The 27,913-nt window shown below is 42.3% G+C and overlaps 2 protein-coding genes and 1 long non-coding RNA gene across 4 annotated transcripts in view; 2 read left to right on the plus strand and 1 right to left on the minus strand.

Annotated features, from left to right (window-relative positions):
- The window catches only part of LOC149463088 (uncharacterized), a 547,928-nt gene that overhangs the window by 375,033 nt on the left and 144,982 nt on the right, over positions 1-27,913 (minus strand). The gene's annotated exons all lie outside the window — the stretch shown is intronic.
- Positions 13,065-13,808, plus strand: LOC149463112 (protein kinase C delta type-like). The gene has a single exon (XM_089675914.1). It carries the CDS (start codon positions 13,065-13,067, stop codon positions 13,806-13,808), a length of 744 nt encoding a protein of 247 aa, XP_089532040.1.
- LOC149463113 (protein kinase C delta type-like) lies at positions 26,991-27,734 on the plus strand. Its single transcript, XM_089675915.1, has one exon. The coding sequence runs from the start codon at positions 26,991-26,993 to the stop codon at positions 27,732-27,734; it is 744 nt and encodes a 247-aa protein (XP_089532041.1).

Consider the following 27,913-nt stretch of genomic DNA (forward strand, 5'->3'; position numbering starts at 1 on the left):
GATAGATAAGATAGATAGATAGATAGATAGATAGATAGATAGATAGATAGATAGATAGATAGATAGATAGTGCGCTATCCTGCCACGGTGGAAATCACAGTGGTGACCCAGGATTCTCGACTATAGAGGTTGAGGGGCTCCAGGCAGTTGTAATTCAGAGGAAACTGGTTTATCAGTTTCCTCTTTGGCTTGTAAAGCCTGTTTTGGGACCTGTAGCCTGGAGATTTCAAAGAGATTTGGGAGGGATGAAATCTCCAATCCTGGGCCCATGTTTTGAGAGCAGCCAGCACGCTGATTGCACAGGTGTGTGCAGGCTTTTTTGTGGAGTCCAGGCCATGATTCTGGGCTCCACCCCAGCAGACAGGAGGGCTCCACCCTGGCACACAGGAGGGCTCTGCCTTGGAGTCAGGTGGGCTTCACCTAGTAGAGGTGGAAGCCAGACAAGCTGTGTGCTATTGGCGAGCTGTGTGCGGGAAAGCCATTTCGGATAGAGTCTGCAGGAGACAGACGGAAATCGATGTACAAGCCAGATGGCTGAATATTGTTTCATTTGTTTGATGGTGGATGCCCCTGCGTGGGAAAGATTTATGGAATAGATAATATTGATAGATAGATGGGCGGCACAGTGGCTTAGTGGTTAGCACTTCTGCCTTGCAGTAATTGGGTCATGGGTTCGATTTCCAACCATGGCGCCTACTGCATGGATTTAGCATTTTCTCCCTGTGTTCGCGTGGGTTTCCTCCGGGTACTCCGGTTTCCTCCCACACTCCAAAGACATGCTGGTAGGTTCATTGGCTCCTGTCTTAATTGTCCTAGTTTCATCCCTGGCCATGTGGGATCTCAGGCATGGTAGGGGTTGGATTAAGACATGGCAACCTACCCTGTAAAATAATTGCTAAGAAAATTCATGGAAAAGGTCGCTTACGAGTGACGGTCCATGCAATTGCCAAGGGTCGGATACGACTGAATGCATAGATAGATAGATAGATAGATAGATAGATAGAGATTAAGGTAGGAACTGGCCAGAGAGGGATTACTTTGACGTAGTTGGCCGGCTTAAACATGCATTGAAATGTATGTGAACGAAAAATCCCTGTTTCTATGGAAAGTTTGCTAGAAGGAGGTATATAGCAATGTAATAAGTATAAATCAGCACACACACATATATAAAATCCTCAGAAATCCCTTAAAGTCATATCAATATCCTTCCCCTGAAGTACTAATAAAACATATATTCATTTACTTAAACCCAAAAACCCACAATTATAGTGAAAAAATCAAGACCCAAAGAGTTTACCCAAAAATAAAAAATATCAAATATATATAAAAGAACAAAAATAAAATAAAGTCCCAATATGCAAAGTGTCCAAATAATGTGTCCAAACAAAGATCAATTTCTTGATAGGAAGACGCTTCCTACTCCACTGAAGAAGATGCAAATCAATCACAGGTGCTCTTCAAATACCTCAAAAAACAAAATCTCAACATAGTATATTACCTTTTAAATCCCAGAACTAAAGTGCCACACGTGTATCATGCAAAAAAAAAACACTCCAGTGTCACAGCACTCATGTGAAGAAAAAAAAAAAAAAATTTTAAATATCACTGCAAACTATATATAAAGTGCATAATTACCCTAAAACAAACAAATTCCAGCTTGTAATCAACCACATATGTACAGAGTGTCCTTAGATTGGTATCCTCTTGTCCCTCAGGACCTCACAAACAGACCAGGAATCATTATGTGAATTATAATCATATATAAAATTTATTGTAGCCACTTACATATAAAAACGATAAGATCAGCAAGACATCATCAAACTCCTCATGCCCAGTATACGATCCCCTTTCCGTGTGTAGAGGGTCTCCCGATCACCAGGTAATTCCCCCTTGCTACTCCTATCCAGCACTATCACTTTGTAGCTCTGGGGGACACCTGAAGTGCACCGTTTCCGTGTTGGAGGTCTGGAGAGTAACGGTGCACTTCAGGTGTCCCCCAGAGCTACAAAGTGATAGTGCTGGATAGGAGTAGCAAGGGGGAATTACCTGGTGATCGGGAGACCCTCTACACACGGAAAGGGGATCGTATACTGGGCATGAGGAGTTTGATGATGTCTTGCTGATCTTATCGTTTTTATATGTAAGTGGCTACAATAAATTTTATATATGATTATAATTCACATAATGATTCCTGGTCTGTTTGTGAGGTCCTGAGGGACAAGAGGATACCAATCTAAGGACACTCTGTACATATGTGGTTGATTACAAGCTGGAATCTGTTTGTTTTAGGGTAATTATGCACTTTATCTATAGTTTGCAGTGATATTTAAATTTTTTTTTTTTTTTTTTCTTCACATGAGTGAAAAAATCCCTGTTTATATGGGAAGTTTGCTAGAAGGGGGTATATAGCAATGTGTAGATGGTTTAACAGAATTTTTAGTGGTCACACCCATCACAGGTTGCCTGCAAAAATCTATGGGGGGGTGTAGACAAGACCAGTCACCCTGCACAAGGGCCCCAGCCCTGGTTCACACAAGAACACTGCTGTGGGTGGCAATAGATTCCTAACGACACTCCAAACACACATCACAAATACAGTGTGTTTGCCTGCACCAAAATGCATGGTACCGCAGAGCCATGTTTTTTATTATTATAATACAGGATTTATATAGCGCCAACAGCTTACGCAGCGCTTTACAACATAAGGGCAGACTGTACAATTCCAATACAAATGAATACAGAAGGACTGAGAGGGCCCGGCTCGTTGGAGCTTACAACCATGTGATCCAGTTTCAGTGCGTTTTTAAATTGCATCGCACTGAACTGCACAGGGACACACAGCGCGTTACTGTGCAATGCCGGTGTCAACCTGCACTAAGTCTGTACACAGTTTGGCTCCCCAGTCCCCTGACTCCAGGCTCAGTTCTTTGTGGATCAATTTCACCTGATGGGATGGACTGCCTGTTCTCATACACTCTTTCATGCCTGGACAGACTCTCTGCCACCTAGTGCATGCAACTCTGGTGTTTAAGTGAGGGTGGAGGGCACAGGTGCACCATCCAGTCCCACTGCTGGCAGACTGGAAAAGTCTATGGGAAACTGACAGCTGGTGGAAGGTGCACCCAATCCTACGAACATTTAGGGGACTATACACCCAGAGACGAATGCCCAGAAAGCCAGCAATCTGCATTGCGATCATTCGTCCCTGGGTGCATACTGCCCTAAATGTTAGTAGCTCTAGGTGCATTATCCTGTCCAGCTGCAGCCGCAAGGTTTCACAAGCTGCAACTGAAAGGCGTCTCTCTGTCACTTGGCGTGATGAAGGTCCCTTGCAGGTTCCAAAATGTTGCATTGCTCATGTAACACGCCTAAACAACACAAATAAAGGCAGTTCTACTGAAGCAGATAGCGCTGCGCTAGCCGTTATCTCTGTTCGCTGTGGCCACATCCACCCAATGCTGCAACACCCCACAATTGCGTTCCGCTATGTAGTGAGTGCAAAGAAGTAAATAAGCAGCTAGCACAAAGTGGCAAACCCTCTTCTTCCACTACATAAACATAGAAATAAAGGTGCAGCGCTAATAAACAGGAAACAAATATGTGAATACAGCGCACTGAGGAGCCTGGAAGCGGTCGGAGCTCACAGAGCTCCAACAGGGTCAGTCCAGCGCTGTGACCTACCCGCAGGTTGCTCTGTGAGCTCCGCCCACTTCCAGGCTCCTCAGTGCACTGTATTCGATAACGCCTTGGCTCCTCCCACAGTCCAGAGCTTTTGACAGAGAAGGAGAGTGCTGTAGCCCCACACCATTCTCAGCCCCCTCCCTCTGTCCATCCACCGGTGGCCCAGACATTACCCCAAACATTCATCAACTGCAAACTTTAATGGGCTGTAATGCACCTCAACAGCAGGATTTTGGCAGCAGGTGTCAGCCAATGATTCGTGGCTGACACCTGCTGATCTGCTGTGTCCAATCACAGCCCAGAGCCCTGTGTTAGCAAAAACACAGGCTTCTGTACAGAGGGAATGATCTGTCTGTTTCTTCTCCCTGCAAAGCAAGAAGAAGGAACAGATTTTAGTAAAAACATTTTTAGTTTTCAGTAAATTCATAAGCACACACTTAACCCTTTGATTACCCCAGAATGTTAGCCCCTTCCCAGTAAACGTCATTCGCACAGTGACAGTGTAAAGTACTATTATTGATCTTTCTAATAGTGTCACTGGTGATGTCAGTGTCAGTTGGTATCAGATTGCCTACAGCACTATCACAGTCCCACTTCAAGACGCTGATCACTGCAATGATTCAGAAAAAATGAGGAAGGGTTGTAGCAGCGCAAACACTGCAAAGTCCTGGGAAATGGTAGTATGGGGTGATGGTGGTATTAGTGGCTACTGTATGAAGAGCGTAAGATTCCGTGTGGCACTGAGGGCAAGGCTTCCAAATAAGCTGTAGCAACTTCTGTAGATGAGAAAAAGCAGAGAAGCGCCTCTAAGTGCAATAAGTCTTTTAATTCAAGTCTAAATGTAGAAACACTCACATGTGTGAAGTAATCATAAGCATAAAAACCAAAGCATATACCAAATTAACTAAAGACCCACTACCCGAATTCAAACAGGACGCACTACTACTAACGAACACAGCCTTACTTGATGGTGTCATCACCAAGCAGGAAGCCTCTTTTCTATCTAAAGACTTCTACAACACCCCGTATTTTTACTTTCTGCCCAAAGTACACAAAAATCCAAATAATCCACCAGGAAGACCAATCGTAGCGGCCACAGGGAGCATTACTAGCGGTTTCTCCCAATATATCGACCACTTCCTACAACCCCTTGCACAGGCTCAACACTCATATATCCGGGACAGCGGACACTTGCTAGAATTACTCCAAACATACTCCTGGGAACCCGACTATTGTTGGGTCTCGTTAGATGTCTGCTCCCTATACACCTCGATACCCCATGATGTAGGCATCACCGCCATCCAGCACTATCTATCCTTGGATCCATCACTCAACCCCAAACAATCTTCCTTTATAGTAGACGCCACCTCATTTTGCCTCAAACACAATTACTTCACATTCAACCACGATTTCTACTTACAAACTCAAGGTACAGCCATGGGAGCCAACTTTGCACCCTCATATGCAAACTTGACTATGAGTTTCTGGGAGGACAAACACATATGGCACAATAACCCCTTTGCAGCCCACATCATCTTTTACGGCCGTTACATAGATGACATTATCGTCATCTGGGATGGACCAATATCACACGTAGACCAGTTCGTAACCCATTGCAATTCAAATCCTTTTGTCCTTCACCTCCACTCACCACAAACATACTCTTGTATTCCTAGATCTCGAATTATACCATGACAATCTCCAAATATTAACAAAAAACCACTTCAAACCGGTATCTGGAAACTCATACCTCCACTTCAACAGCTGCCACCACCCCAAATGGATCCAAAATATACCTAAAGGACAATTCTGTCGTCTCAGACAAAACTGCACCACAGATTCCGATTACAATCTCCAGAGCGACATCCTAATAAAGAAATTCCTAGACAAAGGTTACCCACACAAGCTAGTAGATGAGGCCCACTCCTTCTACCGCAAGGGTAGACCCCAAACACACAATAGCACAGAGCCTCCCAACCAGGTCAGATTTATAACCAAATTCCACAACAACTTTCACAAAATGGAGTCTATCATCAATAGACATTGGCCAATACTACTACAGGATCCACATTTAATAGACATTTTAGATAAAAAACCAAAATACACCTACCGCAAAGCCATCAACCTTAAAAACAAGATTGCCCCCAGCAAATACAACCCACCCACCAACACACCCAACACAATCTGCCTCATACCCATTGTCGGCATGTATAGATGCAACAAAGCGCTATGCAAAACTTGCCGATTCGCTAAACACGGACAAAAAAACTTCACCACAAAAGGAAAAACCTATTCATTCAAAGAATTTTACAACTGCTCCACTGATCATGTGATCTACTGTATATCCTGCCCTTGCGGCCTCCTATATGTGGGACGCACCATCAGACCCCTCCGCGCAAGGTTTGGCGAGCACAGACGTCTTATTGAAGATGGTAAAGACAAACATAGCGTCCCCCGCCACTTCCTTGAATATCACCAAAAATCCACTGATGGCCTACAAGTATGGGTCTTAGAATCCATACACAACAATCTCTCTGAGTCTGATCGTTTCAAAAAACTCTGTTCACAAGAAACTTATTGGATATTTACATTAGATACATTGTCTCCAGGTGGACTCAACGAGGAATTAGACATTAACACTATACTATAAACACTACAATCTCCCATTCACAGTCACTCAACACTCACAATGATACTTCCCCCCCCCCCCCCCCTTTATTTTTATTTTTTTAATCAAATTTTTTTATCGAATTTTTTTTTTTTAATTCATTTTTAGTTTATTATTTATAACCTTTTGTTCATTATTTATATTTTATTCTGTTTTTTACTATTTTTAACAATGTAATTTACTCTTTATAATGTCATTTGCATGTATTATTACCAATATGTTTATCATCTTACCATGTTAACACCCATTGTCAATATACCCGCTAGCAACATGTATATATGTTAGAATTATTATGAAGCTCCTGTAGAGCCATAACCATATCCCACCTTGCAAACATGCTGTATTACCACTAAATATCTGCTCACTACTGATACATAATTGATGTGCCAGTGCTGCAAGGTAAACATTTTACCCCACTAATCTCCCAGAATATAATTTTTTTTTTTTATTCTTATTACCCCCATCAACTTTTTTCACATAGTTTCTTCGATTTTCAGCTGTTCAAAAATCTTTTATTAACGTCATTTTTCATTTCATTAATTTTTTTTTTTCTCTTTTTTTTAATTATTTTTTTCATAATTTTTTTATTTATTTATTTATTTTTTTCCATTTCATCATTTTTCTTTCGTCTTCTGTTTTCTTATTTATTACATCCTCTCTTTTTTCCATTTGGTTTCCTTTACCCCCCATTTAACATCCATGACTTTACACTATTCACCTGACAGCAATGGTAAATCACTGGTTAATTGGTCAATTGATCAATTAGACTCACGTTCCCTATATATTCACCCGTGTTCATCCACCTCCCCCTGCTTGAAAAAGGAGTGCACTTCCGCCTTCCACGGCCAGTGCATGCTCCGAAACGCATTGCAGTGCACCCTGGGATCTGACGTCATCACGGCCACACAGCCGCTACATTCCAGCGTGCGTTCCATCTGGCTCTGAGGGAGGACGTGCACGCCGGCCGGCCTCACCGCTGTTCCCCTCCAGCCACCACGCTGTTCCAGCCGAGAGCTGACCTCCCCACATCGCAGAGAGATGACGGCTCTTCACCCGGGTTACCACCCCACCGTTAACTATTGTTATCCACGGTTTTTATGCTTATCATTACTTCACACATGTGAGTGTTTCTACATTTAGACTTGAATTAAAAGACTTATTGCACTTAGAGGCGCTTCTCTCCTTTTTCTCTTTTGCTGATCACTGCAATTACTAGTATAAATAAAAATTTCCAGTTTATTTATACCATAGTTTGTAGGCGCCATAACGTTCACACAAACCAATCAATATACACTTACTGGGATTTTTTTTTTTTTTACCAAAGACGTAGCAGAATACATTTTGGCATAAATTCATGAAGAAATGTGGTTTTAATTTCTTTATTGGATATTTTTCTGTAACAAAGTAAAATATATTGGGTTTTTTTTCAAAATGCTCTATCTTTTTTCGGTTTATAACTTAAAAATGTAAAAACCTCAGTGGTGATCAAATGCCACTAAAAGAAAGCTGGAATATTAAGGTTTTGGAGTGACCAAGTCAAAGTCCAGACTTAAATCCCATTGAGATGCTGTGGCATGACCTTAAAAAGGCCTTTCATGCTGGAAAACCCTCCAAGGTGGCTGAATGAAAACAATTCTGCAAAGAAGAGTGGGCCAAAATCCCTCCACAGTGGTGTGAAAGGCTCATTGCCAATCATTGCAAATGCTTAACTGCAGTTGTTGCCACCAAGGGAGGCACAACCATTTATTAGGTTTAGGGGGCATTTACTTTTTCACATAGGGCCAGGCAGGTTTGGACAGATTGTTTTTCCCTTAATAAAATGAAAGCGTCACATCACTTAAAAACTGCACTTTGTACTTAGTCTGGTTTTCTTCATGTAATATTAAAATGTGTTTGACAGTCTGAATCATCTAAGTGAGACAAATATGCAAAAAAAAAAAAAACAGGAAGGGGGCAAATACTTATTTGACAGCACTGTTTGTGTGTGTATGAATTTTTACAGCATGTCTGAGCTTTCAGAAAGCAGAGAGCAGAGAGCTGAAGTTACAGTCTTCAGAGCTCATTGAGAGCTGATTGGAGGGAAGGGACACCCCCCCTCCCCCTTACACATCACACAGGAACAGAAATTAGGTTGTTCATCAAAGGCTGTGTGCTGGAGCTCCATCATGTGTCACCTTTTTTCTCTTGGGGTCATGAAAATCTGACAGGTGTGACTCAAACAGATAGCACAGGAACGAGGTAGCAGAGAAAAAGAACACTTAGGGCCAGTTTACAGCACAATAATGCACTCCGGATGCATTAAAGATACATTTTTGCTGACAGTTCACACCACACGCAGTTTTCATGAAGTTTGCTGTTTCAGTACAGTTCTGTATAAAAAAATGCAGCATGTTCTACTTTTTTTTCTGCACTGGAAACCGACTGGAACTGACTGCACTGGTGTGAACTAGGGCCATTGGAGTACATGGAAAACACAGTGCATGCATTTTTTTGATGCAGCAAAAAAGGCTCAGGACTGCATCTAATGTGAACTAGACCGTAGCGCTCTGGATTGAGACACGCACACACTAAATCTGTTTGATGGTCAAAATCATTAAAGTGTGACAAACATGCAAAAAAAAAATAGGAAGGGGGCAAATATTTTCTTTTACAGCACTGTATAGATTTATTTCATATACAAATATTTCTAACACATCAAGAAAGTTGGGGCAGCATCCGCAACTACTGAGATGACACCAGACACAGGACAGTGGATTTTCAATTAGGATAAGCAGAATGATGGAATTGATAGAAGTAAATAAGGAGTATAGTATAATCAGAAGCAACCACTGGTGCATATATGATACAAAATGAAGCTAAAATAACCCAAAAGTCCATAAAAGTCTGTAATGGTCCATATACTTTAGTGGCAGCTCCTCAGTGACACTGACATAATAACAATAGGGAACATAAGGAAACAGCAAGGGTCTGCAAATGGAATTGCATTGAGAGGGAGGACAGTAAAGCCGGCCATAGATAGGATCGAAAACCAAGCGAAAATTCTTGTTGAACGTAGAATCGTTTGGTTTTCGCATTATTAGTGTGCCTGCTGCGAGATGCGATTTTCATGCAGCAATTGAAAGTGCCAGACCCAACATGCCGCAATTTATTTTAGAAAAATCAAACAAATGATGGCACACTTGTATGGGCTATTCTCATTTTTCAATCGACAGAATGTTCGGTTTTCGACTCATCTATGGCCGGCTTAAAGATTTCTTCACACCATACATGTGCGGTGGTATGCAGAAAAACCCAGTCAGTCAATGGATATGGTGTAAACAAGCCTTACAGCCCGAGTGCTACTAAGCAGGAAGCGCAGCCTGAGGATGGAATGGGCCGGTATGGCTTCCCCTTTGTAGCTGATCAGTGGTCTTTGGGGCTAAGATCTCAGTGTGGTCAGATATCACATTAAGATTGCTATGTCTTGGTGACCTAAGGGATGTCATGGGGACTTATAAAAGCCATGCACTGAGAATAGATATCCAGGGCTGAGGACTACCATATTGTCCAATTTTCAACATTCTTTTTCCTTTATATAGTAAAAAAAAAACAAAAAACAAAAACAGTGGATATTAAACATCACCAAAAGAAAGTTCAATTTCTAAAAAAAAAGGGTATATGAAATCCATTAGTATACAGCGTTACATGACCAGTTGTCATTCTATCTCAGCGTTGAAATCTGACCAATGTCCTCATAATGAAGGAATATTACAGCCTGGCACTCAACGGACTACACACTAAATGGCCAAAATGTCTTCTTCCCCTCCCCCCTCCCGCAGGCTAAGATCACATGACCATTAATTTCAGTTGGGAGCCAGCAGATCAGAACATGGCAGGTACAGGGCTAAAAATAGAACCTTGTCCTGGTGTATAACTTTGTGAATCCCATCCATAGACAGGAATAACATGATTTCATTGGGCGCTGGATACATAAAACATGAATAATACAGATGTAAGCTGAGCAAAGATGTCCCACATTTTGTTTACTTGAAAAAAAATGACCCAAAAAATGTGATCTACAAACACCACATAGGAAGCACAATGTTTTTTCCATATATGGTCATGTACCTTCCAAGCCAGGGTCATGTCACCTTGTTTCCATAGCTACCAGAACTCTGATGTCATCACCACTTAGCTCCGCCCCCTCAGCTTGCAGTCATTCCCTTTGTGTACGCTACCAGGAGTGGAAGCGATTTCTCTTTCTCTGTGCAGCTTTGTCATTTGTAATCATGAAGCGGCTATTTACGAGAAAGAGAGCAAATAATGTGAAGGACCTCCTGAAAACCAACAAGGAGGAGCCTTTTACATTACAAACAGTGGGACCCTTAACAGAGGACCACAGAACAGCATCACAGCCCCAAGATTCTGCCCCTAAAAGGGGGAGATTTAGGGCAGCTGGGAAAAGATTTTGGCAGTGTCTGGCTAGATGTTGCCCCTTTTCTCAGACAAAATTAGAAGAAGAAGACGCAGAAAGTAAGTACTAGTCTGTTGAGATATAATGCAGGGCACTGTAAGGGTATACAACATTTATCACCAATTACATATATATTGGGGTCACTATACATACACATAATGGGGTCACCGGGTAGAGAGTAGGGGAGAGTTAAGACCCCGTCAGGTACCTGGAGGTCCTGCCAGTAATAGCACTTGTCATTAGCAGCAGCATTTGTCAGCCTGCCCTCAGTTGAATTCAGGTGACAGTTGGGCTGCAGGGGTCAGGGGTCAGGTGTGCAGGAGGCATACATGGTCTATGGATAAATACAAAGTCAGTGTGAGCCCCTCCCCAGTGACAGGCTGTGTATACAGGACCCTTCAATAGCAATGAGACCTTACACTGCCCCCCCCCCCCCCCCATGACATTCCCATTCACTAGGACCATTCCTATAGACAGTTGTGTCCTAGGATCTGTATGACCAGGCAGACTGGGGGCTGCAGGAGCAGACCATTCATTCCGCTTTGTCATATTTTTCTACACACACATTTCTAAATCGTTAGGAAAGTTGGGGTGTCATCCACAACTACGGACTCACAACCAAATACAACATAGTGTTACATTTATATTTAGTCAATGAAGATAAGCAGATTGATGGAATTGCATTGAGAGGGAGGAACAGCTTAGGGCTCATTTACACCACATGCATTGAACGTAGTATGAATGCATATACAAGAAAAACAATGCATTTCAATAAGCCTCGTTTACCCCATTGCACTGCATGTGCGTTTATGAAAAGTACAACATGCTGTATTGTAGGGGGGGTGTGTAGAAAAAACGTAGCTCAATGGATGTGATGTAAACAAGCCCTAGAGCACAAGAGTTACTTAGCAGAAAGCGCAGCCTGAGTATGGAATGGGCCAGTATGGATTCCCCATTGTAGCTGATCATTGCTCTTTGGCAGTAAGATCTCAATATGGTCAGATATCACATTAGGATTGCTATCTTTTGGTGGTCTGAAAGTGTAAGTACGGTTACTCAGCATTTCATAGCTGTCAGGCTCAGCTCACACGAGCTTTGTCAGCAGGTGTCAGACGGACCTTTGGGAAGCGTTTTTAAAGCTTCTCAAACGCTTATGAAAATTCTGCACATGGCAGCACATAGTGCTGTTCACACTGAAGCGTTAGCGTTGCGGCAAAACTGACGCTTCATGTGGAGTCAGGAGGAGTTGAAGCCTCCCATTCAAGTCTATGGTGGCGTTTGCGGAGCGGTTGCGAGGCAGTTGCGGAACGTTAACACCATTTAACTTCATTATAAGCGTTTGTGGTGCGGTTTTTACGCTTGGCAAATGTCTAACAGATTCAAAAAAGCGCATGGGGCGTTTGGGGAACGTTAAAAACGCTTCCCATACGCCTGTCTAACGCCTGTCCAAGGCTATAGGGGCGTTTGGCAAGAGTTAGAAAGAAAGTCAAGTGTGAACGAGCCCTTAGGGATGTTACGGGTTTTAGAAAGCCATGCACTGACAATAGATCCCCAGGGCTGAGAACCATATTGTCTAGGAATGGATAGAACTGCCATAAAGGACAACGTGTCACATAAGATTAGTGTCACAACAAAGATTCCCTTCCATATGTAAAAGAAAAAAAAGACATTTAAATGGCCGCAGTTACCTCATCTGTGATGTTTTTTTTTTTGTTATTTATCTACTTGTACATGTTCTGTTTACCTCTCATACTATGTTTGCTAAATTTATGCAAAATAATAAAGACATATATGCCTTTAAATGGCCGCAGTTTCACATAAATGATGTGGAAGTAGAAATAATACTTTTTTTCTCTGTCTCCAGGCAAAAATGAGATCCCATCCAACAAAGACACTGCGCAAATTCAGCAAGCTACATCGATGGAGGACAAGAAACCTCCCAATACTTCACATACCAGTGAGAGTAAGGAGGCTTCACTGGTCAAATCTACTTCACCTACCGACCAGTCCTACAAACTCAGCCTGGAAAGTTTCACCTTCCATAGAGTACTAGGACAGGGGAGCTTTGGAAAAGTAGTGTTGGCCTCTCATCCTGACATTAAGCAGAAGCTAGCAGTGAAAATGGTTAAAAAAAGACCATTACTTCGACAGGATCCCAGCTGCGTCATTACAGAGAGCTACATAATGGAAATGTGCAACAGATACTCATTTTTCGCACATCTCTACTGCTCCTTTCAAACAGAGACTCATCTCGTCTTTGCTATGGAGTTCCTGGGCGGAGGAGATCTTGAAAAATTCATAAGAGATTCAGCTCCACTTGATGAAGTAACCTTAAGATGTGTTACTGCCGAAATTCTCTGTGGACTGCAGCACCTTCATTCTCTTCAGATTGTCCACAGAGATCTAAAACCAGAGAACATTCTTCTGGATAACGCCGGGCACGTCAAGATTGCCGATTTCGGCCTGTCGGCAATGTTCGTCACGGAGAAAAACAGAGTCAAAAGTTGCGTGGGGACGCTATGTTACATGGCCCCTGAAGTCTATTATCAAAGGCCATACTATTACCCGGCTGACTATTTCTCATTTGGGATAATAGTATATGAGATGGCCTTAGGCGAGCATCCTTTTTATACTGGACAGGAGACTGAAGAGCAGTTGGTTACTTCCATGTACGCCACGGAACCCTATTTCCTACGGCACTTGAACTTTTATCTGCAAGATCTCTTACTCAGACTTTTACGTCATGACCAAGAGCAACGTGCGCACCTGGTGTGCAATCTCAGATCACACCCTTTCTTCAAGGGTATTGACTGGGAAGAGATAGAAGAAGGACCATCACTCGTACAAAGTACATTGGAACCTATTCTCAAGGAACCACTGCAGGAAATCATTGAAGTGGATACTTTTCTGTCCAAAGACCTGGAGATGCCAATTGACTCATTGCATCAGGAGTATTTTAAGGCCTTTGAATACATTAGTGAGAGAATGAAGGCGAGACAAGCCTGATCCTCACCACCACCACAACCAGAGGGCCATCCTTCAATGGGTGGTCAACTAAAAAGTTCACAACAGTGAACAAAAAATGTAAATTAGATATGATGATAGATAGATAGACAGACAGATAGATAGATAGGATAGATAGATAAGATAGATAGATAGATAGATAGATAGATAGATAGATAGTGCGCTATCCTGCCACGGTGGAAATCACAGTGGTGACCCAGGATTCTCGACTATAGAGGTTGAGGGGCTCCAGGCAGTTGTAATTCAGAGGAAACTGGTTTATCAGTTTCCTCTTTGGCTTGTAAAGCCTGTTTTGGGACCTGTAGCCTGGAGATTTCAAAGAGATTTGGGAGGGATGAAATCTCCAATCCTGGGCCCATGTTTTGAGAGCAGCCAGCACGCTGATTGCACAGGTGTGTGCAGGCTTTTTTGTGGAGTCCAGGCCATGATTCTGGGCTCCACCCCAGCAGACAGGAGGGCTCCACCCTGGCACACAGGAGGGCTCTGCCTTGGAGTCAGGTGGGCTTCACCTAGTAGAGGTGGAAGCCAGACAAGCTGTGTGCTATTGGCGAGCTGTGTGCGGGAAAGCCATTTCGGATAGAGTCTGCAGGAGACAGACGGAAATCGATGTACAAGCCAGATGGCTGAATATTGTTTCATTTGTTTGATGGTGGATGCCCCTGCGTGGGAAAGATTTATGGAATAGATAATATTGATAGATAGATGGGCGGCACAGTGGCTTAGTGGTTAGCACTTCTGCCTTGCAGTAATTGGGTCATGGGTTCGATTTCCAACCATGGCGCCTACTGCATGGATTTAGCATTTTCTCCCTGTGTTCGCGTGGGTTTCCTCCGGGTACTCCGGTTTCCTCCCACACTCCAAAGACATGCTGGTAGGTTCATTGGCTCCTGTCTTAATTGTCCTAGTTTCATCCCTGGCCATGTGGGATCTCAGGCATGGTAGGGGTTGGATTAAGACATGGCAACCTACCCTGTAAAATAATTGCTAAGAAAATTCATGGAAAAGGTCGCTTACGAGTGACGGTCCATGCAATTGCCAAGGGTCGGATACGACTGAATGCATAGATAGATAGATAGATAGATAGATAGATAGATAGATAGATAGATAGAGATTAAGGTAGGAACTGGCCAGAGAGGGATTACTTTGACGTAGTTGGCCGGCTTAAACATGCATTGAAATGTATGTGAACGAAAAATCCCTGTTTCTATGGAAAGTTTGCTAGAAGGAGGTATATAGCAATGTAATAAGTATAAATCAGCACACACACATATATAAAATCCTCAGAAATCCCTTAAAGTCATATCAATATCCTTCCCCTGAAGTACTAATAAAACATATATTCATTTACTTAAACCCAAAAACCCACAATTATAGTGAAAAAATCAAGACCCAAAGAGTTTACCCAAAAATAAAAAATATCAAATATATATAAAAGAACAAAAATAAAATAAAGTCCCAATATGCAAAGTGTCCAAATAATGTGTCCAAACAAAGATCAATTTCTTGATAGGAAGACGCTTCCTACTCCACTGAAGAAGATGCAAATCAATCACAGGTGCTCTTCAAATACCTCAAAAAACAAAATCTCAACATAGTATATTACCTTTTAAATCCCAGAACTAAAGTGCCACACGTGTATCATGCAAAAAAAAAACACTCCAGTGTCACAGCACTCATGTGAAGAAAAAAAAAAAAAAATTTTAAATATCACTGCAAACTATATATAAAGTGCATAATTACCCTAAAACAAACAAATTCCAGCTTGTAATCAACCACATATGTACAGAGTGTCCTTAGATTGGTATCCTCTTGTCCCTCAGGACCTCACAAACAGACCAGGAATCATTATGTGAATTATAATCATATATAAAATTTATTGTAGCCACTTACATATAAAAACGATAAGATCAGCAAGACATCATCAAACTCCTCATGCCCAGTATACGATCCCCTTTCCGTGTGTAGAGGGTCTCCCGATCACCAGGTAATTCCCCCTTGCTACTCCTATCCAGCACTATCACTTTGTAGCTCTGGGGGACACCTGAAGTGCACCGTTTCCGTGTTGGAGGTCTGGAGAGTAACGGTGCACTTCAGGTGTCCCCCAGAGCTACAAAGTGATAGTGCTGGATAGGAGTAGCAAGGGGGAATTACCTGGTGATCGGGAGACCCTCTACACACGGAAAGGGGATCGTATACTGGGCATGAGGAGTTTGATGATGTCTTGCTGATCTTATCGTTTTTATATGTAAGTGGCTACAATAAATTTTATATATGATTATAATTCACATAATGATTCCTGGTCTGTTTGTGAGGTCCTGAGGGACAAGAGGATACCAATCTAAGGACACTCTGTACATATGTGGTTGATTACAAGCTGGAATCTGTTTGTTTTAGGGTAATTATGCACTTTATCTATAGTTTGCAGTGATATTTAAATTTTTTTTTTTTTTTTTTCTTCACATGAGTGAAAAAATCCCTGTTTATATGGGAAGTTTGCTAGAAGGGGGTATATAGCAATGTGTAGATGGTTTAACAGAATTTTTAGTGGTCACACCCATCACAGGTTGCCTGCAAAAATCTATGGGGGGGTGTAGACAAGACCAGTCACCCTGCACAAGGGCCCCAGCCCTGGTTCACACAAGAACACTGCTGTGGGTGGCAATAGATTCCTAACGACACTCCAAACACACATCACAAATACAGTGTGTTTGCCTGCACCAAAATGCATGGTACCGCAGAGCCATGTTTTTTATTATTATAATACAGGATTTATATAGCGCCAACAGCTTACGCAGCGCTTTACAACATAAGGGCAGACTGTACAATTCCAATACAAATGAATACAGAAGGACTGAGAGGGCCCGGCTCGTTGGAGCTTACAACCATGTGATCCAGTTTCAGTGCGTTTTTAAATTGCATCGCACTGAACTGCACAGGGACACACAGCGCGTTACTGTGCAATGCCGGTGTCAACCTGCACTAAGTCTGTACACAGTTTGGCTCCCCAGTCCCCTGACTCCAGGCTCAGTTCTTTGTGGATCAATTTCACCTGATGGGATGGACTGCCTGTTCTCATACACTCTTTCATGCCTGGACAGACTCTCTGCCACCTAGTGCATGCAACTCTGGTGTTTAAGTGAGGGTGGAGGGCACAGGTGCACCATCCAGTCCCACTGCTGGCAGACTGGAAAAGTCTATGGGAAACTGACAGCTGGTGGAAGGTGCACCCAATCCTACGAACATTTAGGGGACTATACACCCAGAGACGAATGCCCAGAAAGCCAGCAATCTGCATTGCGATCATTCGTCCCTGGGTGCATACTGCCCTAAATGTTAGTAGCTCTAGGTGCATTATCCTGTCCAGCTGCAGCCGCAAGGTTTCACAAGCTGCAACTGAAAGGCGTCTCTCTGTCACTTGGCGTGATGAAGGTCCCTTGCAGGTTCCAAAATGTTGCATTGCTCATGTAACACGCCTAAACAACACAAATAAAGGCAGTTCTACTGAAGCAGATAGCGCTGCGCTAGCCGTTATCTCTGTTCGCTGTGGCCACATCCACCCAATGCTGCAACACCCCACAATTGCGTTCCGCTATGTAGTGAGTGCAAAGAAGTAAATAAGCAGCTAGCACAAAGTGGCAAACCCTCTTCTTCCACTACATAAACATAGAAATAAAGGTGCAGCGCTAATAAACAGGAAACAAATATGTGAATACAGCGCACTGAGGAGCCTGGAAGCGGTCGGAGCTCACAGAGCTCCAACAGGGTCAGTCCAGCGCTGTGACCTACCCGCAGGTTGCTCTGTGAGCTCCGCCCACTTCCAGGCTCCTCAGTGCACTGTATTCGATAACGCCTTGGCTCCTCCCACAGTCCAGAGCTTTTGACAGAGAAGGAGAGTGCTGTAGCCCCACACCATTCTCAGCCCCCTCCCTCTGTCCATCCACCGGTGGCCCAGACATTACCCCAAACATTCATCAACTGCAAACTTTAATGGGCTGTAATGCACCTCAACAGCAGGATTTTGGCAGCAGGTGTCAGCCAATGATTCGTGGCTGACACCTGCTGATCTGCTGTGTCCAATCACAGCCCAGAGCCCTGTGTTAGCAAAAACACAGGCTTCTGTACAGAGGGAATGATCTGTCTGTTTCTTCTCCCTGCAAAGCAAGAAGAAGGAACAGATTTTAGTAAAAACATTTTTAGTTTTCAGTAAATTCATAAGCACACACTTAACCCTTTGATTACCCCAGAATGTTAGCCCCTTCCCAGTAAACGTCATTCGCACAGTGACAGTGTAAAGTACTATTATTGATCTTTCTAATAGTGTCACTGGTGATGTCAGTGTCAGTTGGTATCAGATTGCCTACAGCACTATCACAGTCCCACTTCAAGACGCTGATCACTGCAATGATTCAGAAAAAATGAGGAAGGGTTGTAGCAGCGCAAACACTGCAAAGTCCTGGGAAATGGTAGTATGGGGTGATGGTGGTATTAGTGGCTACTGTATGAAGAGCGTAAGATTCCGTGTGGCACTGAGGGCAAGGCTTCCAAATAAGCTGTAGCAACTTCTGTAGATGAGAAAAAGCAGAGAAGCGCCTCTAAGTGCAATAAGTCTTTTAATTCAAGTCTAAATGTAGAAACACTCACATGTGTGAAGTAATCATAAGCATAAAAACCAAAGCATATACCAAATTAACTAAAGACCCACTACCCGAATTCAAACAGGACGCACTACTACTAACGAACACAGCCTTACTTGATGGTGTCATCACCAAGCAGGAAGCCTCTTTTCTATCTAAAGACTTCTACAACACCCCGTATTTTTACTTTCTGCCCAAAGTACACAAAAATCCAAATAATCCACCAGGAAGACCAATCGTAGCGGCCACAGGGAGCATTACTAGCGGTTTCTCCCAATATATCGACCACTTCCTACAACCCCTTGCACAGGCTCAACACTCATATATCCGGGACAGCGGACACTTGCTAGAATTACTCCAAACATACTCCTGGGAACCCGACTATTGTTGGGTCTCGTTAGATGTCTGCTCCCTATACACCTCGATACCCCATGATGTAGGCATCACCGCCATCCAGCACTATCTATCCTTGGATCCATCACTCAACCCCAAACAATCTTCCTTTATAGTAGACGCCACCTCATTTTGCCTCAAACACAATTACTTCACATTCAACCACGATTTCTACTTACAAACTCAAGGTACAGCCATGGGAGCCAACTTTGCACCCTCATATGCAAACTTGACTATGAGTTTCTGGGAGGACAAACACATATGGCACAATAACCCCTTTGCAGCCCACATCATCTTTTACGGCCGTTACATAGATGACATTATCGTCATCTGGGATGGACCAATATCACACGTAGACCAGTTCGTAACCCATTGCAATTCAAATCCTTTTGTCCTTCACCTCCACTCACCACAAACATACTCTTGTATTCCTAGATCTCGAATTATACCATGACAATCTCCAAATATTAACAAAAAACCACTTCAAACCGGTATCTGGAAACTCATACCTCCACTTCAACAGCTGCCACCACCCCAAATGGATCCAAAATATACCTAAAGGACAATTCTGTCGTCTCAGACAAAACTGCACCACAGATTCCGATTACAATCTCCAGAGCGACATCCTAATAAAGAAATTCCTAGACAAAGGTTACCCACACAAGCTAGTAGATGAGGCCCACTCCTTCTACCGCAAGGGTAGACCCCAAACACACAATAGCACAGAGCCTCCCAACCAGGTCAGATTTATAACCAAATTCCACAACAACTTTCACAAAATGGAGTCTATCATCAATAGACATTGGCCAATACTACTACAGGATCCACATTTAATAGACATTTTAGATAAAAAACCAAAATACACCTACCGCAAAGCCATCAACCTTAAAAACAAGATTGCCCCCAGCAAATACAACCCACCCACCAACACACCCAACACAATCTGCCTCATACCCATTGTCGGCATGTATAGATGCAACAAAGCGCTATGCAAAACTTGCCGATTCGCTAAACACGGACAAAAAAACTTCACCACAAAAGGAAAAACCTATTCATTCAAAGAATTTTACAACTGCTCCACTGATCATGTGATCTACTGTATATCCTGCCCTTGCGGCCTCCTATATGTGGGACGCACCATCAGACCCCTCCGCGCAAGGTTTGGCGAGCACAGACGTCTTATTGAAGATGGTAAAGACAAACATAGCGTCCCCCGCCACTTCCTTGAATATCACCAAAAATCCACTGATGGCCTACAAGTATGGGTCTTAGAATCCATACACAACAATCTCTCTGAGTCTGATCGTTTCAAAAAACTCTGTTCACAAGAAACTTATTGGATATTTACATTAGATACATTGTCTCCAGGTGGACTCAACGAGGAATTAGACATTAACACTATACTATAAACACTACAATCTCCCATTCACAGTCACTCAACACTCACAATGATACTTTCCCCCCCCCCCCTTTATTTTTATTTTTTTAATCAAATTTTTTTATCGAATTTTTTTTTTTTAATTCATTTTTAGTTTATTATTTATAACCTTTTGTTCATTATTTATATTTTATTCTGTTTTTTACTATTTTTTACAATGTAATTTACTCTTTATAATGTCATTTGCATGTATTATTACCAATATGTTTATCATCTTACCATGTTAACACCCATTGTCAATATACCCGCTAGCAACATGTATATATGTTAGAATTATTATGAAGCTCCTGTAGAGCCATAACCATATCCCACCTTGCAAACATGCTGTATTACCACTAAATATCTGCTCACTACTGATACATAATTGATGTGCCAGTGCTGCAAGGTAAACATTTTACCCCACTAATCTCCCAGAATATAATTTTTTTTTTTTATTCTTATTACCCCCATCAACTTTTTTCACATAGTTTCTTCGATTTTCAGCTGTTCAAAAATCTTTTATTAACGTCATTTTTCATTTCATTAATTTTTTTTTTTCTCTTTTTTTTAATTATTTTTTTCATAATTTTTTTATTTATTTATTTATTTTTTTCCATTTCATCATTTTTCTTTCGTCTTCTGTTTTCTTATTTATTACATCCTCTCTTTTTTCCATTTGGTTTCCTTTACCCCCCATTTAACATCCATGACTTTACACTATTCACCTGACAGCAATGGTAAATCACTGGTTAATTGGTCAATTGATCAATTAGACTCACGTTCCCTATATATTCACCCGTGTTCATCCACCTCCCCCTGCTTGAAAAAGGAGTGCACTTCCGCCTTCCACGGCCAGTGCATGCTACGAAACGCATTGCAGTGCACCCTGGGATCTGACGTCATCACGGCCACACAGCCGCTACATTCCAGCGTGCGTTCCATCTGGCTCTGAGGGAGGACGTGCACGCCGGCCGGCCTCACCGCTGTTCCCCTCCAGCCACCACGCTGTTCCAGCCGAGAGCTGACCTCCCCACATCGCAGAGAGATGACGGCTCTTCACCCGGGTTACCACCCCACCGTTAACTATTGTTATCCACGGTTTTTATGCTTATCATTACTTCACACATGTGAGTGTTTCTACATTTAGACTTGAATTAAAAGACTTATTGCACTTAGAGGCGCTTCTCTCCTTTTTCTCTTTTGCTGATCACTGCAATTACTAGTATAAATAAAAATTTCCAGTTTATTTATACCATAGTTTGTAGGCGCCATAACGTTCACACAAACCAATCAATATACACTTACTGGGATTTTTTTTTTTTTTACCAAAGACGTAGCAGAATACATTTTGGCATAAATTCATGAAGAAATGTGGTTTTAATTTCTTTATTGGATATTTTTCTGTAACAAAGTAAAATATATTGGGTTTTTTTTCAAAATGCTCTATCTTTTTTCGGTTTATAACTTAAAAATGTAAAAACCTCAGTGGTGATCAAATGCCACTAAAAGAAAGCTGGAATATTAAGGTTTTGGAGTGACCAAGTCAAAGTCCAGACTTAAATCCCATTGAGATGCTGTGGCATGACCTTAAAAAGGCCTTTCATGCTGGAAAACCCTCCAAGGTGGCTGAATGAAAACAATTCTGCAAAGAAGAGTGGGCCAAAATCCCTCCACAGTGGTGTGAAAGGCTCATTGCCAATCATTGCAAATGCTTAACTGCAGTTGTTGCCACCAAGGGAGGCACAACCATTTATTAGGTTTAGGGGGCATTTACTTTTTCACATAGGGCCAGGCAGGTTTGGACAGATTGTTTTTCCCTTAATAAAATGAAAGCGTCACATCACTTAAAAACTGCACTTTGTACTTAGTCTGGTTTTCTTCATGTAATATTAAAATGTGTTTGACAGTCTGAATCATCTAAGTGAGACAAATATGCAAAAAAAAAAAAAACAGGAAGGGGGCAAATACTTATTTGACAGCACTGTTTGTGTGTGTATGAATTTTTACAGCATGTCTGAGCTTTCAGAAAGCAGAGAGCAGAGAGCTGAAGTTACAGTCTTCAGAGCTCATTGAGAGCTGATTGGAGGGAAGGGACACCCCCCCTCCCCCTTACACATCACACAGGAACAGAAATTAGGTTGTTCATCAAAGGCTGTGTGCTGGAGCTCCATCATGTGTCACCTTTTTTCTCTTGGGGTCATGAAAATCTGACAGGTGTGACTCAAACAGATAGCACAGGAACGAGGTAGCAGAGAAAAAGAACACTTAGGGCCAGTTTACAGCACAATAATGCACTCCGGATGCATTAAAGATACATTTTTGCTGACAGTTCACACCACACGCAGTTTTCATGAAGTTTGCTGTTTCAGTACAGTTCTGTATAAAAAAATGCAGCATGTTCTACTTTTTTTTCTGCACTGGAAACCGACTGGAACTGACTGCACTGGTGTGAACTAGGGCCATTGGACTACATGGAAAACACCGTGCATGCATTTTTTTGATGCAGCAAAAAAGGCTCAGGACTGCATCTAATGTGAACTAGACCGTAGCGCTCTGGATTGAGACACGCACACACTAAATCTGTTTGATGGTCAAAATCATTAAAGTGTGACAAACATGCAAAAAAAAAATAGGAAGGGGGCAAATATTTTCTTTTACAGCACTGTATAGATTTATTTCATATACAAATATTTCTAACACATCAAGAAAGTTGGGGCAGCATCCGCAACTACTGAGATGACACCAGACACAGGACAGTGGATTTTCAATTAGGATAAGCAGAATGATGGAATTGATAGAAGTAAATAAGGAGTATAGTATAATCAGAAGCAACCACTGGTGCATATATGATACAAAATGAAGCTAAAATAACCCAAAAGTCCATAAAAGTCTGTAATGGTCCATATACTTTAGTGGCAGCTCCTCAGTGACACTGACATAATAACAATAGGGAACATAAGGAAACAGCAAGGGTCTGCAAATGGAATTGCATTGAGAGGGAGGACAGTAAAGCCGGCCATAGATAGGATCGAAAACCAAGCGAAAATTCTTGTTGAACGTAGAATCGTTTGGTTTTCGCATTATTAGTGTGCCTGCTGCGAGATGCGATTTTCATGCAGCAATTGAAAGTGCCAGACCCAACATGCCGCAATTTATTTTAGAAAAATCAAACAAATGATGGCACACTTGTATGGGCTATTCTCATTTTTCAATCGACAGAATGTTCGGTTTTCGACTCATCTATGGCCGGCTTAAAGATTTCTTCACACCATACATGTGCGGTGGTATGCAGAAAAACCCAGTCAGTCAATGGATATGGTGTAAACAAGCCTTACAGCCCGAGTGCTACTAAGCAGGAAGCGCAGCCTGAGGATGGAATGGGCCGGTATGGCTTCCCCTTTGTAGCTGATCAGTGGTCTTTGGGGCTAAGATCTCAGTGTGGTCAGATATCACATTAAGATTGCTATGTCTTGGTGACCTAAGGGATGTCATGGGGACTTATAAAAGCCATGCACTGAGAATAGATATCCAGGGCTGAGGACTACCATATTGTCCAATTTTCAACATTCTTTTTCCTTTATATAGTAAAAAAAAAACAAAAAACAAAAACAGTGGATATTAAACATCACCAAAAGAAAGTTCAATTTCTAAAAAAAAAGGGTATATGAAATCCATTAGTATACAGCGTTACATGACCAGTTGTCATTCTATCTCAGCGTTGAAATCTGACCAATGTCCTCATAATGAAGGAATATTACAGCCTGGCACTCAACGGACTACACACTAAATGGCCAAAATGTCTTCTTCCCCTCCCCCCTCCCGCAGGCTAAGATCACATGACCATTAATTTCAGTTGGGAGCCAGCAGATCAGAACATGGCAGGTACAGGGCTAAAAATAGAACCTTGTCCTGGTGTATAACTTTGTGAATCCCATCCATAGACAGGAATAACATGATTTCATTGGGCGCTGGATACATAAAACATGAATAATACAGATGTAAGCTGAGCAAAGATGTCCCACATTTTGTTTACTTGAAAAAAAATGACCCAAAAAATGTGATCTACAAACACCACATAGGAAGCACAATGTTTTTTCCATATATGGTCATGTACCTTCCAAGCCAGGGTCATGTCACCTTGTTTCCATAGCTACCAGAACTCTGATGTCATCACCACTTAGCTCCGCCCCCTCAGCTTGCAGTCATTCCCTTTGTGTACGCTACCAGGAGTGGAAGCGATTTCTCTTTCTCTGTGCAGCTTTGTCATTTGTAATCATGAAGCGGCTATTTACGAGAAAGAGAGCAAATAATGTGAAGGACCTCCTGAAAACCAACAAGGAGGAGCCTTTTACATTACAAACAGTGGGACCCTTAACAGAGGACCACAGAACAGCATCACAGCCCCAAGATTCTGCCCCTAAAAGGGGGAGATTTAGGGCAGCTGGGAAAAGATTTTGGCAGTGTCTGGCTAGATGTTGCCCCTTTTCTCAGACAAAATTAGAAGAAGAAGACGCAGAAAGTAAGTACTAGTCTGTTGAGATATAATGCAGGGCACTGTAAGGGTATACAACATTTATCACCAATTACATATATATTGGGGTCACTATACATACACATAATGGGGTCACCGGGTAGAGAGTAGGGGAGAGTTAAGACCCCGTCAGGTACCTGGAGGTCCTGCCAGTAATAGCACTTGTCATTAGCAGCAGCATTTGTCAGCCTGCCCTCAGTTGAATTCAGGTGACAGTTGGGCTGCAGGGGTCAGGGGTCAGGTGTGCAGGAGGCATACATGGTCTATGGATAAATACAAAGTCAGTGTGAGCCCCTCCCCAGTGACAGGCTGTGTATACAGGACCCTTCAATAGCAATGAGACCTTACACTGCCCCCCCCCCCCCCATGACATTCCCATTCACTAGGACCATTCCTATAGACAGTTGTGTCCTAGGATCTGTATGACCAGGCAGACTGGGGGCTGCAGGAGCAGACCATTCATTCCGCTTTGTCATATTTTTCTACACACACATTTCTAAATCGTTAGGAAAGTTGGGGTGTCATCCACAACTACGGACTCACAACCAAATACAACATAGTGTTACATTTATATTTAGTCAATGAAGATAAGCAGATTGATGGAATTGCATTGAGAGGGAGGAACAGCTTAGGGCTCATTTACACCACATGCATTGAACGTAGTATGAATGCATATACAAGAAAAACAATGCATTTCAATAAGCCTCGTTTACCCCATTGCACTGCATGTGCGTTTATGAAAAGTACAACATGCTGTATTGTAGGGGGGGTGTGTAGAAAAAACGTAGCTCAATGGATGTGATGTAAACAAGCCCTAGAGCACAAGAGTTACTTAGCAGAAAGCGCAGCCTGAGTATGGAATGGGCCAGTATGGATTCCCCATTGTAGCTGATCATTGCTCTTTGGCAGTAAGATCTCAATATGGTCAGATATCACATTAGGATTGCTATCTTTTGGTGGTCTGAAAGTGTAAGTACGGTTACTCAGCATTTCATAGCTGTCAGGCTCAGCTCACACGAGCTTTGTCAGCAGGTGTCAGACGGACCTTTGGGAAGCGTTTTTAAAGCTTCTCAAACGCTTATGAAAATTCTGCACATGGCAGCACATAGTGCTGTTCACACTGAAGCGTTAGCGTTGCGGCAAAACTGACGCTTCATGTGGAGTCAGGAGGAGTTGAAGCCTCCCATTCAAGTCTATGGTGGCGTTTGCGGAGCGGTTGCGAGGCAGTTGCGGAACGTTAACACCATTTAACTTCATTATAAGCGTTTGTGGTGCGGTTTTTACGCTTGGCAAATGTCTAACAGATTCAAAAAAGCGCATGGGGCGTTTGGGGAACGTTAAAAACGCTTCCCATACGCCTGTCTAACGCCTGTCCAAGGCTATAGGGGCGTTTGGCAAGAGTTAGAAAGAAAGTCAAGTGTGAACGAGCCCTTAGGGATGTTACGGGTTTTAGAAAGCCATGCACTGACAATAGATCCCCAGGGCTGAGAACCATATTGTCTAGGAATGGATAGAACTGCCATAAAGGACAACGTGTCACATAAGATTAGTGTCACAACAAAGATTCCCTTCCATATGTAAAAGAAAAAAAAGACATTTAAATGGCCGCAGTTACCTCATCTGTGATGTTTTTTTTTTTGTTATTTATCTACTTGTACATGTTCTGTTTACCTCTCATACTATGTTTGCTAAATTTATGCAAAATAATAAAGACATATATGCCTTTAAATGGCCGCAGTTTCACATAAATGATGTGGAAGTAGAAATAATACTTTTTTTCTCTGTCTCCAGGCAAAAATGAGATCCCATCCAACAAAGACACTGCGCAAATTCAGCAAGCTACATCGATGGAGGACAAGAAACCTCCCAATACTTCACATACCAGTGAGAGTAAGGAGGCTTCACTGGTCAAATCTACTTCACCTACCGACCAGTCCTACAAACTCAGCCTGGAAAGTTTCACCTTCCATAGAGTACTAGGACAGGGGAGCTTTGGAAAAGTAGTGTTGGCCTCTCATCCTGACATTAAGCAGAAGCTAGCAGTGAAAATGGTTAAAAAAAGACCATTACTTCGACAGGATCCCAGCTGCGTCATTACAGAGAGCTACATAATGGAAATGTGCAACAGATACTCATTTTTCGCACATCTCTACTGCTCCTTTCAAACAGAGACTCATCTCGTCTTTGCTATGGAGTTCCTGGGCGGAGGAGATCTTGAAAAATTCATAAGAGATTCAGCTCCACTTGATGAAGTAACCTTAAGATGTGTTACTGCCGAAATTCTCTGTGGACTGCAGCACCTTCATTCTCTTCAGATTGTCCACAGAGATCTAAAACCAGAGAACATTCTTCTGGATAACGCCGGGCACGTCAAGATTGCCGATTTCGGCCTGTCGGCAATGTTCGTCACGGAGAAAAACAGAGTCAAAAGTTGCGTGGGGACGCTATGTTACATGGCCCCTGAAGTCTATTATCAAAGGCCATACTATTACCCGGCTGACTATTTCTCATTTGGGATAATAGTATATGAGATGGCCTTAGGCGAGCATCCTTTTTATACTGGACAGGAGACTGAAGAGCAGTTGGTTACTTCCATGTACGCCACGGAACCCTATTTCCTACGGCACTTGAACTTTTATCTGCAAGATCTCTTACTCAGACTTTTACGTCATGACCAAGAGCAACGTGCGCACCTGGTGTGCAATCTCAGATCACACCCTTTCTTCAAGGGTATTGACTGGGAAGAGATAGAAGAAGGACCATCACTCGTACAAAGTACATTGGAACCTATTCTCAAGGAACCACTGCAGGAAATCATTGAAGTGGATACTTTTCTGTCCAAAGACCTGGAGATGCCAATTGACTCATTGCATCAGGAGTATTTTAAGGCCTTTGAATACATTAGTGAGAGAATGAAGGCGAGACAAGCCTGATCCTCACCACCACCACAACCAGAGGGCCATCCTTCAATGGGTGGTCAACTAAAAAGTTCACAACAGTGAACAAAAAATGTAAATTAGATATGATGATAGATAGATAGACAGACAGATAGATAGATAGGATAGATAGATAAGATAGATAGATAGATAGATAGATAGATAGATAGATAGAT

Source organism: Staurois parvus, unplaced genomic scaffold (assembly GCF_062004578.1).
Source record: "Staurois parvus isolate SC_StPar_1 unplaced genomic scaffold, SC_StPar_1.0 ptg000159l, whole genome shotgun sequence".
Classification (NCBI taxonomy): Eukaryota; Metazoa; Chordata; class Amphibia; order Anura; family Ranidae; genus Staurois; species Staurois parvus.

Bases quoted from the DNA above. Each gene is read 5' to 3' on its own strand.
- LOC149463112 (XM_089675914.1), top strand. From the start codon at position 13,065: ATGGAGTTCCTGGGCGGAGGAGATCTTGAAAAATTCATAAGAGATTCA.
- LOC149463113 (XM_089675915.1), top strand. From the start codon at position 26,991: ATGGAGTTCCTGGGCGGAGGAGATCTTGAAAAATTCATAAGAGATTCA.